The 15638-nt window shown below is 49.1% G+C and overlaps 1 protein-coding gene across 7 annotated transcripts in view; it reads left to right on the plus strand.

Moving 5' to 3' along the window:
* The window catches only part of MED12 (mediator complex subunit 12), an 820436-nt gene that overhangs the window by 791311 nt on the left and 13487 nt on the right, over positions 1-15638 (plus strand). For all 7 annotated transcript variants that reach the window (XM_086918278.1, XM_086918283.1, XM_086918279.1 and 4 more), the window contains exon 42: positions 14824-14905. In XM_086918278.1, the coding sequence (XP_086774404.1) occupies positions 14824-14905 (82 nt within the window). The remainder of the gene's footprint in view (positions 1-14823; positions 14906-15638) is intronic.

Below are 15638 nucleotides of genomic sequence, written 5' to 3' on the forward strand. Positions count from 1 at the left end.
TTTAAAAAAAAAAAAGTCAAGAGCAATGCCAATAGCTCTACCTTTATTAATGCCAAGACCATTTCATTGTAAATGCGTGTTTAAGAGTGCAGGCTTGTTTTGCTGATTTTCAGTCTCTCCCCTTGGTGAAATAGACCGGCACACTAGTGATTGCCGACGCACCCCCCTCTATCTGAATGTTCTCTTGTACTGCAGAGTACTTCTCTACGTGTAGGTTAAGGAGGAGGAACTGCAGTGAAGTGCTGCTTCGTGACCTCCGCTGTGCTGTATTTGTATAGATTAAATCGCCCTAATGGCTTGCAGTTCGCTAGCCTGGACACTCGCCAATGCGTATCCCTCCTTGTTCCCGCCACTGCAGCTGCAGGCGGGCGGGAAATGGACGAACTTCACTCCTGAACATATATATATATATATATATATATATATATATATATATATATATATATATATATATATATATATATATACACACACACACACATATAATCACAGTTAAACCTTCTTTTTTAGTGTTCCTCGGTGGAATATAGAAGAGATATATATATATATATAAGTACCATGTCACCCAAAATAAGGCGATACAATGAGAGCTGCATCAGTGATCACATGTGATCAAGATCCGATGTGGGTAGTAATGCATTGCGTCTCCCTTAGGCATTTCTTGGTAATGAAATGGATTTTGCAGCAAGTCCTAAATGTCTCGCTGTATCGTTTTATTTTGGGTGACATGGGACGTTGAAACGGTCGCGGCAGCCAGAAATCCATTCACTCAAGGCCAGTCCCAACATAGGTTGAGTTTTATTTCTTGGCCTGAGAGACACAGCAGTTGGGCGAATTTCAATAAGCAAGAAAATGTCATATCGTGGTATCACTTTCACGTGCCTGAAACATTTTCACACATTAAGTATCTGGTAAATAATTTTAGCAAATGTATATCTAGTCAAGTGCATACTCGGGTATTTTAAATAAGAAATTCTCCAAATAATAGAAAATATTTTATTTTTATTTTGCGTCTATCCCTACAGACTTCAATTGGCTGAGGCACTACATTACAAATCCTGATTATTACAGTGTTTTTATAACTGTGTTATTTTCTAAGCATCTTTGCATCGTGGTATACATACTTCATGATGCCAATAATTTAGTGCAACATAAATTTAACATCCCGTTGCAATTTTGCGGTGCACTGTCGTAATGTGAATAATTATATTGAGCACATTCATTCGAGAAGCATTTATAAAAGCAAGTTGCCCAGTCCCGTAATAGGGAGAAAAACACTTCTTGAACAAGCATTGAAAATGCAATAGGTCTCGCCTTTGTTTAAGTTAAAGCCATTTGCTTTGCTAATGGTATTGTATAAGAAAGCAAAAGGCTTTAACTTAATAAAAGGCGAGACCTATTGCATTTTTAATGCTTGTTCTTTTTCCTCTGAAAATGGGCTTTGTGCTCGAGCTCATTTGCAGGTGATTTGTCTTCCGGTTAGGGAGTTTACCTTTGAGCATGCTTCTTTGAAGCAGTTCAGTATGCTGTTATGCATTGCAGTTGACTTACAGCAATTCTTATAGATCATGTACGTTTGCCAATTATGAGACCTTGTATGCAGAGTGTATACTTGTTTTTGGTGTATACGCTGCATTTCCACTTCAGGGTAATTTTGGTCTCTGGATTGTCCAACACAGTCCTTTTTATTTCTTTAGCGGAGTGCACTTTTCATGGAATTGAAGTGGTGCACTGATTGCTTCTGTGCTGGATAATTTTTGGGTTGTGTTTCCCGGTGAGGGGTCATGCCAGGTTTATTATGTGAAGTGTTCCAAACTTGCGCAGAGGAATTTTCTCCATGGAAGTGTTTTACTGGCGACATTACGTTTGGCAATTTGAGGTGTCTGTTTTGTATTCTTCTGAATACTTAAATTCTTCGTTTCTTTTGATTTTGGAGGTGTTATTTATTCTTATGTTCAATTTTGCAACATGTTTGTCCTGTGAGTTCTGCTTCTGAAGTTATCTGAGATTTAGTGGCTGAACATTTACCTTGGTGCTGAGAAGGTTAGTTTTTGATGCTTCTAAGGACCTACTAGATATTTCCTTACTCTTTGACTTTGGTACTAATGATAGTCATACATTACCGGTCGGGATATTGGGTCTTCTCTTTCTTCTTGGGGACATTTTGGTTTCTCTATTAAGCATTTGTTATTATCTGAAAGAGACTATTAGTTATAGAAGTCTTACCTTAGAATTTTCTCTAGCAGTACCCCTGCTCGTCAGTAGGTGTCATCTGTCGACTCAGAGTTCGTCATTGGCATTGTGATCGCCGGAATGGCGTTGAGGTGTCTACTTAGACGCCGCCCCTGCACGCTGATGTAAGTTCTGTCTATTTCAGCACCAGCCAGCACAGATTTGGGGAGAGCAGTACCCTTAGTCACTTTTTGACTAAAGTTTTTTCAACATTTGTCGATCTCTTTTTGTCTTGTTCGACTCCTGGTACACGTAGGGATGTCCCATCGACGTACCGGTTTCAGACCTTGTGACTCCTGTCACATATTTGATGTCGGTCACGGATCCACACCTCTTGTGCCTCTGTTGCCAGGATCGTGCTTTGACTGTCGGACCATGAACCCGAAGTCTTTGCAGGAGCGGTGTCGAAAGCTTCTGGAGGCCCGGCAGTCAGCTCCGCGACGCTTGAGGTCCCGGTTAAGAGGGAGGTCGCGGGACCGGTCTCGAAGTCACCACCATCATTCATCTTTGAAGTCTTCATCTTCGGGTAACTTGAAGCACAAGAAGAAGGCCAAGAAGCACCGTTGCATTTCTCCTTCTCCCCGTCTGTTGGCTGAGGCAGTGCGGAAGGTGATCGTCCTTCAACTCTGCCCGCGGAGCCTGCTGCGACGGCTCCGAGCTTCCGGGGAGCCGGAGCATCTCCGGCCCAGCTTCGTGTATTTTACGAAGCCCTCCACTCCATTCTAGGCAGCCCAACTCCGCTGGCGCGCCTTCTGGCCCCGCGGACTCGGCTGGGGGTTCTAGGCCTTAATGACAGTGTCTCTGACCCCAACGCCACAGAGCCTAGATGCGGATCGGTGCCGGTTGATCTCACAACACCACCCCCGGCGCCGATTCCTCTGATGACGTCTTTGACGCCGGTTGTGTCCCCAGCATCCCCACGACTTAAACATCAGCCAGTATTTTTGTACCACTGCTCTATCCTGGTATTCATTTTCGCCCTCAGTGGCAGCCAGAGGAGCGTGAGGAGGACTGGGAGTGGTCTGTGGACCCTCTGCCAGACCAATTAGAAGAGCCGGACTAGAGAGAGGAGTTTAGTGATGCCAGTGGTCTGGATACTTCCTCAGACCTTGGTATGCTTTCTCCCTCTATCGTGGCAACGGAGGAGGGAGCATCCTACGCTGTGGTGTTGCGTAGGGCAGCTGAGGCCTTGGGCCTTGAGCTCCCTACGTTGGCTCTCAGGACTACCTCCTGACTAAGGTGCTTCAGCTGGCAACGGCCTCTTCGGTGCCCCAGCTGCTGTTCAATGAGGCCCTCAGCGACATCCTTCTGGGCACTTGGTCCAAGCCCAGCAGCTCCTGTGGATAGGATAATTGCCCAACACCTCCGCCCGACCCCATTTTCCTCTCTCAACACCCTACCCCTGAGAACTTGGTGGTCCAAGCCTCAACCTCCAAAGGGGCATTCCCTACTGCTCCCCGAGACAGGGATTCCAAGAAGCACAGTTGCGCAAGTGCTGCCACAGTGCCCGGAGGAGGCCCGGACAGTGCTCACCTGTGCACTTGTAGAGGGTAGAGGTTCGCCATTCGATGTTGGCTGGATACTGCCGACTCGCCAGGTAGAACGATTTCTACATCAGTAACCTTGAGACGCTACGCCTGGCTGAGGTCCACTGGCTTTTCCTGGGATCTCCAGTCGGCCCTTTTGGACATGCCCTTTCATGGTGGTCACCTGTTTGGCGACAAGTTGAACAATGTGCTTGAGCGCTTCAAGTACTCTTGGCCTACGGCCAGATCCTTGGGCCTCGCTGCCACCTCTCACCCCGTTCTGTCCAACTTTTGCCTCCTTTGGGGCTATGGAAGAGGTGCCCCACCATGTTCCACCCAGGGCCACAGGCCGGCGCAAGCTATTCAGCTTCTGCGTGGCCTGGGGACGCGGGACCCAGCGCCATGGGTCTAGGGTCCAGCAGGCAGGCCAGTCCACCAGTGCCCCCGCTGCATCAGCCTCCAAGCCTTTCTAGTCAGACCTTTCGGTGCCACCAGTTGCCATTGAGTGGTTGGATTCAACTCCCTCACTGGCACAACATCACGTCGGACAAGTGGGTTTTGCAGATGGTCCGAAGGGGCTACTCCCTCCCCTTCGAGACTACCCTTCCCTCCATGCCATCAACACTCCATTGCATGTCGGAGGATCACTTGGCCCTTTTCCTTCAGGAAGTTATGGCTCTCTTGCCTCAAGGATTCACAGAAGCCTTCAGTCGGGTTACCATCAGTCAGTCTGCCCTCGGTGCTGTCTGTACCTCCTTCACCCATCTCTGGTTGTGCTCCAGTGCCGGAGCCAACTTTTAGTCTGGCAGCAAGAGCCGCACCAGTCCCCTTGACATAGACTCCAACCCCGGTGTCTACGGATGGCTCTGCCCCAATTGTCATTTCAGACTCTGAGCTGAATTCGCCATGGTCTCATCTCAGTCATACTGACTTACCCAGTCTCTCTCCTATGCTATACTGACATAGCAATGTCTTTGCCTCCGATCCACAGTGCCAACTTTGATTGGAGTTAACCAGCCAATGGATTATTTTCCCCCATACTCTGATGATGACATTTTTCATTGGACTTGGGTTGGGTACTTCCCCGGACACTGGGCTGGGTTCTTTCCATGAACCATCAATTGAAGAAAGTGCCTTCTTTGCCATGGTAATGAGACGAGCAGCAGAGTTGTTGGATTTATAGCTGTGGAAATCTGATAGAGACTTCTAGCTGCAGATTCCTTACCTTTGAATTTCCCAGGCGTCAGGCTGGATTCGGAAACCTTGCTGAGCAATACCCCATGCGCGCCACATCGGGTGGCTCTATTCAGCTCCACGTGACGTCGGTAGTGTCGGTTACGATGTTGCTGTGCCTATATAGGCGCCACCCAGGCGCGCAAACATCCGTTCTTCCTCGCCAGTTAAGCGCTGATCCAGCAAGAGCTACCCCTCTGCTTCTTTTTGGCAGACTTTTTTCTTGACTTTTGTCAATATTTTTGTATTAAACGTAGTGTGCGAGGGATGTCTTTGAGAAAGACAGGTTTCAAACCATGCGAGACTTGTTCCCGCATGATGCCGGTCACGATCCCCACCGTATATGTCGGTGGTGTCTTGAACACGACCACGATTCAAAGTTGTGTTCAGACTGTCGGGCGATGGCTCTGAAGACCTTGAGGGAGGGAACAATAAAGTTGCTTGCGGCCCGGCAGTCAACACCGACGAGCAAGACTCCGAGGAGGTCACGGTCCCGTTCGAAGAAGAGGAGGTCGCGGGACTGCCTAATGAGCACAAAGTCCTCTTCCTCCTATTCGAGGTCCTCTGGACACTCGGAGAAGAGGCACAAGAAGAAGAAGGCCAATCGGACGTTGTCTTCGCCTCAACTGACCTCTGTCGTTGAGAAAGTTAAGGAGCACCAACGCTCTAGGCTTGGTTCTGCGGAGCCAGAGCCTGATTCGACTTCGTGCCTTGCACCCTTTCCAGGAGCCGGAGCCACTCCAGCTCAAATTTAAGAGTTTTACGAGGCCATGTGACACTTATTTGAGCGGCACAACCTCGTTGGTGAGCCCTTGGGCACCTTGTGGTCGGATAGGGCCCCATCAGGTTTGACGCAGTCTGCTCCGGCCACAGTGGGGGTGGGGCTTCACTGATGCGGGTCGACGCCGGTCGTGTCAACGCGACCTTTCCCGCCATCGAATCCGAGGTCGGCGCCTACGACGTTGATGATGGCCGTCTGTGGTGCAAGCCCCAACCTCATCCCCTACGACACGGGGCCGGAACGGCGTCGAGCGGCGCAGATTCCAACATCGACAGAACCCAGGGGTTCTATGTTGTGGTCAGAGCACTCTTTGGACGTGCAGGTCTCAGGAGAGGAATGGCAGGAGTCTCGATACCCTCTTGAGAACCGGGATGTCTCTGAGGAGACAATGGACTGGTATGGGGAACTTCGGGAAGCCAATGGTCTGGAAACTTCCCCAGTCGCTGGCATGCTCTCTCCACCTACAGTGGCTACGGAGGAGGGGGCATCCTATGCCATGGTAGTTAAGAGGGCAGCTGAAGTTCTAGGACTGGAGCTGCCCTCAGTGCAGATCAGGACTTATCTCCTGACCGAAGTGCTTCAGCCTGTGGCTTCCACTTCTGAACCCCTATTGCCCTTTAATGAGGCACTTATGGAAGTCCTTCTAGAAGCATGGTCCAAGCCTAGTACAAGGGTTCCTGTAAACAGGACAATTGCACACCATCGCCCAGCTCCGGTCGAACCGGTTCCTCAACCAACACCCCACCCTAAAAAGTTTGGCGGTGCAGGCCTCTACGTCCCACGGCACATTCCCTTCCACCCCTCCTGACTCCTTCTTAGACGCTCCCTTTCATCCGAGCTGTTCTGGACACAGTACAGTTTCGGACTTATCCTCCCGAGCAGCGAGTACAGGATATTCAAGTTATGATTCCGATATTTCAGCCTCTATCTTTGATTTTGGTGAGGTTGATTCTGTTGGGTCTTATAGCCTCCTGCATCCTGTTGGTAAGACACACCAGGTGGCGCATGCATGCTCTGCAGCGGGACCTGAAGTTCCAATGGGCACAGCATCGGGGAAATCTCACCAACGTGGTTCAGATCTCAGAAGGAACTGCACATGTTTTGCTGTGGTGGTTCACGAACCACGATTGGGTCACTGGCAAACTTCTCTCTCTTCCCCAACCAGATTTCACAGTTGTGATGGATGCGTCACTTCTGGGATGGGGGCCCCCTAGGGAGAGGTGGAGATCAGGGTTCACTCTTCGGCGGAGACTGGTCTCCACATAAACTTGTTGGAGCTCCGAACAATTTGGTTGGCATTGAAAGTATTTCTTTCCTCAGTCAAGCGGAAGCTGGTGCAGGTGTTCACGGACAACACCACCGCCATGTATTGCAACAAGCAATGCGAGGTAGGGTTGCGGACCCTTTGCCAAGAGGCCCTGCGTCTCAGGACATGGCTGGAACAGCAGGGGATAACACTGCTGGTTCAACACCTGGCAGATTCTCTGAACGCCAGGGTGGACAATCTCAGCTGTCGATGCCTTCAGGATCATGAATGGCGTCTCCAGTCAGAGGTGGTGCAAGGTCTCATTCAGCAGTGGGGAACACCTTGGTTAGATTTGTTCACCTCCGAAAAGAACGCGCAATGTCGGCAGTACTGTGCGCTGAAGTTTCCAAGGTGGCTATCGCTCGGCAACGCGTTTCGTTGCCAGTGGAGCTCAGGCCTGTTGTACGCCTTCCCGCCCATACCACTCCTACCCAGGGTTCCGAAGATCAGGAGCGACCGGGCCTAAGTCATTCTTGTGGCACCGTACTGGGTAAGGAGAGTCTGGTATCCAGTGCTTCTGAACATGAGTGTCGATTCTCCGATCTGGCTGCCCCTTCAGGAAGATCTTCTGTCGCAGCTGCAGGGGAGGGTTCTCCATCCAAACCTGTCAACTCTGCGCCTCCATGCGTGGAGATTGAGCGGCGGCCGTTGATGGCTTTCGACCTTCCTCCCGAAGTCTGTAATGTTATTCTGGTGGCCAGGCGGCCCTCCACTAAGATGGTATACGCCTGCTGTTGGCAGAAATTTGTGTTATACTGTACAGAAATGTCCATTGACCCTCTTTCTGCTTCATTCTTCTGTTTTGATTCATTCTGACCCTTGCCCAGCAGGGTTCTGCTTTGGGTACTCTCAAAGGTCACCTCTCTGCTATGTCTGCTTTTTTTTTTAAATCTCCTATTTAAATAGATTACTGAAAGGGCTGGGCCATTTATTTCCTCCTAAGCCCTTTGTTATGCCACAATTGGACCTTAATTTGGTCCTCACTTACCTGATGTTTGCTCCTTTCGAGCCTTTGCACGATGTCCCCTCCGGCTGTTGACCATCAAAACCGCCTTAATTGTGGCGATTACATCGGCCCGGAGGGTGAGTGAATTGCAGGCATTATCCAGCTCTCCTCCTTATCTTATGTCCTTTCCGTACAAGGTGGTGCTTCGCACCAGGGCATCTTTTTTGCCAAAGGTTGTGACCGCACAAAAGAGTTCTGGTTGGATGGCCAACTCTTTGTGGGTTATGTTGGAGTGAAGAAGGGAAGGTCAGTGCAGAAAAGGACCATCTCCCGCTGGGTCGTTCTCTGCACTAAAATCTATTACGCCTTGGCGAAGAAGCAGGCCCCTGAGGGATTAAGGGCCCACTCCACCAGGGGAAAGGCTGCAACTACGGCCTTGGCTCGGCGTGTCCCAGTCCAAGACATCTGTCAGGCAGCAACGTGGGAATCTTTGCACACGTTTGCAAAACATTGTCTTGATAAACAAGTTCGCAGGGACGGGCACTTTGCCCATTCAGTCCTGCAAGACTTCTTAGTCTAGATCATTAGTCCGCAACCCACCGCCGGGATGGTATGGCTTGGGTATCTAATTCAAAGATAAGGAATCTGGAGCTACAAGTCTCTATCAGATGAACAAGTTACTTGCCTTCAGTAACGCATTTTTTGGTAGAGGCTCTATCAAGCTGTAGATTCCTCACTGCCCTGCCCATTCCTTCCCACTTTGTGGACTGATGTAGTAGGACTAGGGTTGTTTCCCCTTTCAGGGCCCTAGTCTTTGCACACAACTACATCAGTTACTTCGTGGCACTGCGCTTCTGGAATGGAAAATACAAAAAGTACTGATGTCCTTGCCCCAGGGTGGTGCCTATATAGGCACCGCAACGTCATAACGGACGCTGTCGATGGCTTCACGCGTAGCCGAATTGAGCCATCCGACGTCCCGTGTAAGGGGTACTGCTCAGAAAAGTTCCGGATCCAGCCTGACGCCTGGGAAATTCATAGGTAAGAAATCTGCAGCTAGGTAGTCTCTACCAAATAATGCGTTACCAAAGGTAAGTAACTTGTTCATCATAACTAACATACTGACAGACGTTTTGCAACCTGGACAACATCACCTGAACCCTTACTTTGATTTAATGACGCACTGACTGACATTCTTATGAACACTTGGTCTATGCCTTGTTCCAGTCCACCAGTGAAGGGTTGGGAGTGTCAGACTATCCAGACTTCTTACGCTGCACCTTACACCGAACAGTTTGGTGGTTCAAGCTTCCACCAGTAGGGTCAACCTCAATTCATTCCCCACGACTCTCCCTCACAGAGTCAAAACGAATCAAGGCATTCATGAAGGAAAGGTTTTACTCTGCCTGTCCAGCCCTCTGGCCAAGCCCTCAGTCGAAGCCAACTCTTTGCTGGGGAGATATTCCCATACTTTGAGACATGGTTGATGAGATCTTACCAGCAGTTCTCAAGCAATTTCGGGCAGCCTAGTTTACAACATCCAGGATGATCAGGATACTGCAAAATATATGATCTTTTCTGGGCTGGACACTACTAACTGCTTGGGCAGAGCAGTTGGCTCTAGCTGATGTCTGGCGGCAAGCTTAGATAAGATTCTTGTGCTTCACTGGTGACATGCAAGCCTCTCTGATGTACATCTTGTCCAATGGATCTTGCTTGTTTGGCGAAAGGCAGATTTAGCGTCAACGCTTTTAAAGAATGCCGGGCCACAAAACGTTCCTTAGGTCTTTCAACCCCTCTGTAATCTTATAAGCAACATCTTTTGCTCCTTTCAAAGCTATTCCACAGGGACCCTAGTCCTTTTGGTGGTGGGATCAAGCAGACACTCTCCAGGTCAGCAGAGGCAGCGCACTTCCCAATTGTCCACCCCTGCGGCATCGCCCTCCAAGCTGCTTTAGTTTGTGGCACACAACCACCCTGTGGGAGCCAGGAGCAGACATTTTTTCTAAGTGTGGCAAAAGGTAATATCTGACTGGAAGGTCCTTCAGATCATTCTTAAAGGCTGTACCCTGCCATTCCTTCCAGATCCACTGCCATTCCCGCCCCGCCCACCTCAGAGTATTTTTCAGAGGAGCATCTCTCCGATTTACTCCGCCCCACTAGTCTTTCAAAGGAGCATCTCTCCATCTTTACTCCAAGAAGTGCAGGTTATTTTGGCCAAAGGAGGCATATAGAGTATTTCAGCCCCAAAAATAGGGACGGGCTGTTAAACCTGCTATTTCTTCATGCGGAAGAACAATGGGGGCCTTCATCTCACTTTAGATCTCTGCCTCTGTACACCTTCTTAAGGAAAGGCAATTCAAGATGCTCATGTTGGCCCTTATTGTGCCTGGCCCGAATCCTGGTGACTGTATGGCAGCTTTGGCCCTGCAGGATACCTACCTGTGTGAACTCGTCCTGCAGTTACACAAATGCTGCTGGAGGCTAAAGGTGTGCCAGGAGTATTTTCAATGTGCCATTCCTTTCAGGTTTCAGAGAAAACTACAAAAGTGACGACTGCTCAACCAAAATTGAACCAATGACATACCCCTGTCCCTGCCCCTCCCAGCTCCGATGGTGAGGATGGATGCCTTGCTACTGGGAAGATGAGATTGACTGGGAGAGGATGCGTTCAGAGGTCTGTGATCTCTAGGGGAGACCTGTCTCCACATCAGCTTGGAGTTGTGGGATGGTCGGTCGGTGCTGAAGGCCTAGTTACCGCCCATTCAAGTGAATCTGGTTCAGGTTCTCACGAACACCACCTCCATGTGGTACTGCAACAAGAAGGGCAGGGAGGGATCCTGGGTCCTTTGCCAGGAGGCACGTCATCTCTGGAGCACCAAGGTATTTCTATCATTGTGACCTGCTGGTGGGATCTTTGAATGCCTGGACTGACAATCTCAGCCAGAGGCACCTCATCTATCACAAAACGTGTTTACACCGAGAGGTGACACTGGGCATCTTCCAGCAAGATAGGAGAATCCTGGCTGGATCGCTTTGCTACCACCAGGAGCATGCAGTTTCAAAACATATGCGCACTAGAGTTTCCAAGAAGGCTATCTCCCGGAGACCCACTGCAGCTATAGTGGAGCATGATACTTCAATACTCCTTTCTGCCTGTCCTTCCCATTTTCAGAAGTAGGTCAGGAATGGCTGGGTCCAAGTCATTCTAGTAGCTCTGCATTTGGTAAACGAAGTGTGGTGTCCTGAACTTCTGGTCATGAGCCATCTATCCCCCGATCAGGCTACCACTTCTGGAGAATCTCCTGTTGCAGCAGCAGGGCCAGGTCCTGCACCTGGGTTAAGCAGTCAGCCCCTCCATATATGGAGATGGCGCAGCAGCTGTTGACTGGGTTTCACCTTACTCCTGCAGTGGTGTGTGTCATCAAGACTGCCAGGCATCCCTCTACAAAGTCTTATCTGCGCCAGGCTTGGGGACAAGTTTAAAGCCTGGTGTGGCATCTGCAATATTGGCCTGTTCCAGGCTAAAGTGTCGGAAGACTTGGTGTTTGTTTTGACACTGGGCAAGCAAAGTTTTGCAGTCGGCAACGTTAAAGGTTGTGTGTCGGCCTTTGTTTGTTTACTGCACCAGCTGTCCTTGTTCAAAGCACATGATGTGATAAGGTATTTAAAAGATTTGACTCCTTGTTTTCTCCAAACCCTTTGGTTTGTTGCAGTGGGATCTTAATTTGGTCCTCACTTTCCTCACACACCATTGAAACAAATGCACAGATGCTCACTTCCTCGCCTGACTCCGAAGACTGCGTTTCTGGTCCCTCTAACCTCGGCTCATCGCCATGTTTTTTCCAGACTCAGTGGTGTTGAGGATTCAGGCGGTCTTTTTGCCAAAAGTCAGGACTACTTTTCGTGTTTGAGTATCCATGTCTCTCCCAACGTTCATTGCTCTGCCTCAACCCTTGAAAGACGAGGAGAGCCTCCTTTGGCTGGATCCCAAAAGAGCTTTAAACTTTTACATTAATCACACTGAGGAGCATTAGGTGGATGACCAGCTCTTTCTGGGCCTCTCTGGGGCTAAGAGGCGCAATCGGCTTGTAGAAAGGGTCTTTGTCAATGTGGATAGTCCCCTGAGGGTTTGAGGGCAAAGACTGCCACCAGTGTGTTGGCACACAAGAGGGCCTGTCCTTAACATCCGTCAGTCCACAAAATGGGCTTAAGTACACATGTTCACAAAGCACTACTGCAGTGGCAGCCTGGTCCGAGAGGAAGGGCATTTCATGCGTTCTGTCCTGCAGGACTTTTTGGTGTGAGCCATTCCACTAACCCACCAACCTGGGAGGTACTGCTTTGGTATAGAGTCTGAGTAAGAAATCTGCGGCTAGAAGTATCCATCAAAAGAACAAGTTACTTACTGTCAGTAACGCTCATTGTGATGTATACTTTACCTGCAGATTCCTCATTGCCCCCCCTGTTCTGTGGCATGGTACTTATTGAGTATTCCATAGGGTACTCAACTCCTCGTTGGAAACTGGCATTGTGCCACCAATCTGGAATCAGGCTAAAATTCAGCCTCTCCAAAAAATCAAAATGCAGACACCAACATTCCTGCGAACTACAGACCCATCTCCCTGCTCCCGGCTTTCTCCAAAGTCTTGGAGAAATATGTTAACAAAGTGCTCATTGAGTATGCAGAGAATCACACTCTTCTGCACCCCACGTAATCCGGCTTCAGGGCCAATTACAGCACATAGTCGACCCTGCTGGAAGTGACAGAACATCTCAGAGACCAGTTGGACCATGGGGGTAGAACAATACTCATCTTACTTGATCTGTCTGCTCCATTTGACACCGTTCCCCGCGGGATGCTCCTAGACAGACTGAGGAACATGGGCATTGAGGGGAGAGCAATAGCCTGGATTACTTACTTTTTGGAGGACAGAGAACAGGTCATCTGGACCCCCCTGTTTTCAGCCTCTGCCTAGCATGCAGGTTGGAGTCCCGCAGGGCTCTTCCCCAAGTTCAACTCGGTTTAATCTATATATGTCACCTTTAGCATAATTGGCAGAGGAACTGGGTGCTAAAATAATCTCTTATGCTGATGACGCGAAGCTAATTTTTACATGCAATAAAGACGCAGACTTCAGCGGGGAGGCTATTGGATCCTGCCTCACTAAGGTTTTTAGATGGCTGAAGGAGAACCAGCTTAAGTGCAATCCTGACAAAACGGAGATTGTCTTCCTCTGCCAACCGGCTGAGAGGAACTGGAGCCAGTGGTGGCCTGTAGATCTCTCCCCTTCCAGGATTGCCCAATCTACAGTCAAAAATCTGGGTACCTGCATCGATAATGAGCTCTCGATGCGGTTCCTGATCCAGGCCCTAGCAGAAACTTGTTTTGGCTTATTGCAAATGCTGAAAAAATTCCTACCGCTCCTACCCCTGGATTCCAGAAGCTAGTGGTGCAGGCGCTAATCATCTCCAGATTGGACTACGCCAATATCCTCTTTCTGGGACTACCGGGTTACCTTTTTCAACGCCTCCAGGTAGTTCATAAATTCAGCAGCAAGGGTGATTTTCTAACTGAAACCAAGGTCACAAATGACCCCCTATTCTACACGGTCTCCCAGTGAGGGAACAGATAAAATGTTAGACCTTGGGCGCTGTCTATCTTAAAAGAAACAGCCAGCCGATACACACCAACTAGAGCACTTAGATCGTCCTCTGCCGATCTGGCTTGCATCCCTAAAACACGGCCGGTCCGCAGAGGTGGCAGGTTCTTTGCGTTCGAGGCATGAGGGCTGCTGAATTCATATCTGTGCATAGATCGCCGCCTAGTGTTGGGTCCGGATGAGCTCTCTCCTGCTTCAAAAACCAGCTGAAACATGGCTTATTAAGAACTAAAGCCCCTTATAGAACAGCCAGGTGTAAACTGTTAGTACCGGGACACTCCAGCTGGAGTAGCTGTGCTCTAGAAGTACCAGTCATTCATTCATTCATTCATTCATTCAATGGTCTCTTTTTCCATCTAAAAAGATCCCACATTACAGATCTGTACACTGGTGACTTTTGGGGTCTGCACTTGAGGATTGACATCGACACGCAGGTTTGGTGCTTATATCTGGCTGCATCGTAACTTCCGGGGAGGAACAAAGTCATTGCAGATTCACATGGCGCCATCTACTGTCATGCATGGGAGCAGTGCTGTATAAGTCTTCTGGGTCTAGTCTTAAAGGTCAGGAATTTGCAGTTAGATAGAATATTCAACAGAAAGAGTCTTACCGAAGGTAAAGTAACTTGTTCTTCTGAAGTAGTGAAAACCTTCTACAATAGTGTCCTTGTGTTTGTTGGGATGCGTGCATTTCCAGTATGCAGTGTGATAAGAACCTTTGCTCTAATTGATCTACCCATCCTCATTTCTATGTCGTTGCATGTGACATTTACTCCAGTACCCCTAGAGAAATGTGGTGGGTATGCAAACCGATAATAGAGAGTTTATAACGCTAGCCATGCCGCTCTGTCACCTTGAATTACTGAAACATGTAGCATATGTCCCAGGACCAGCTTACTATTTGATTCTGTTCTACTGAAATAATATCAGAGGTGACTCCATACTTAGTGTGTACTGCAAGTCAACCTGTTTGGTTGCAGTGTGTCAGAATCTGGTTTGATGCCTCTCAGTGTCTTTAATATGAGTAAACAAAGTCTGTCTGTTGGGCTACTTTTGAAACTTGCCAGGTGTGGTTTGTGGGATTTCTTGATGTGGATGTAGCAGCATGTGGATGTGTAACATCTGTTTGTGTTTCAGTTCCAGCGCCAAGGACTGCAGCAGACACAGCAGCAGCAGCAAACAGCTGCCCTGGTCCGACAGCTACAGCAGCAGCTGTCTAGTAAGTATATTAATCACCTTCAGTTCTCTCCATTGTATTGTCCCATCTGCTGTCCGCTCTGAAGCCATACTGTCTGTCCAGTGATGTGGCGCTTATCCGTACGCGGTAGGTGCTCTTACTCCGAAGCCTAAAAGTGTGCTTTGTGCAATCCAACCAGGTGTTGGGGGCTGTTTTACTTGCTTGGAATAGTTCTCGTGACACGTTTGGTGCACCACAGTGGCTTGTGGCTTTCAGCCACCATGGCTTACCGTGCAACAGCTAACATGTCACCTTACCATGCAACAGCTAGCGTGGCACCTTACCACGCAGCAGCTACTGTGGCAGCTTACCACGCAACAGCTACTGTGGCACCTTACCACCCCGCAGCTACTGTGGCACCTTACCGTGCAACAGCTACTGTGGCACCTTACCGTGCAACAGCTACCGTGGCACCTTACTGTGCAACAGCTACTGTGACACCTGTCAATGCACAGTGGCTTCCCTTCTGATATCTCCACTTGTCTGTGTGGGGGAAATGGCCTGGGTTGCAGGTCAGGCCTGTATTTTGATAGAGGTAGTAGAAGCGACCGCGGCAGAAGGCAGAGAGGGTTCACTGGGACTATGCAAATGGAGCATGAGTTTTGGGCCACAGTCTTTCACTTATTGGCATACACTCCATGGTCATCTAGGTCATGGGAGATGCAAGCAAACTGTTACACATTCATACAGAAAGCCCTTTCTGACCTCTGAGGGG

The sequence above is a fragment of the Lissotriton vulgaris genome, chromosome 4_1 (assembly GCF_964263255.1).
Source record: "Lissotriton vulgaris chromosome 4_1, aLisVul1.2, whole genome shotgun sequence".
Lineage (NCBI taxonomy): Eukaryota > Metazoa > Chordata > Amphibia > Caudata > Salamandridae > Lissotriton > Lissotriton vulgaris.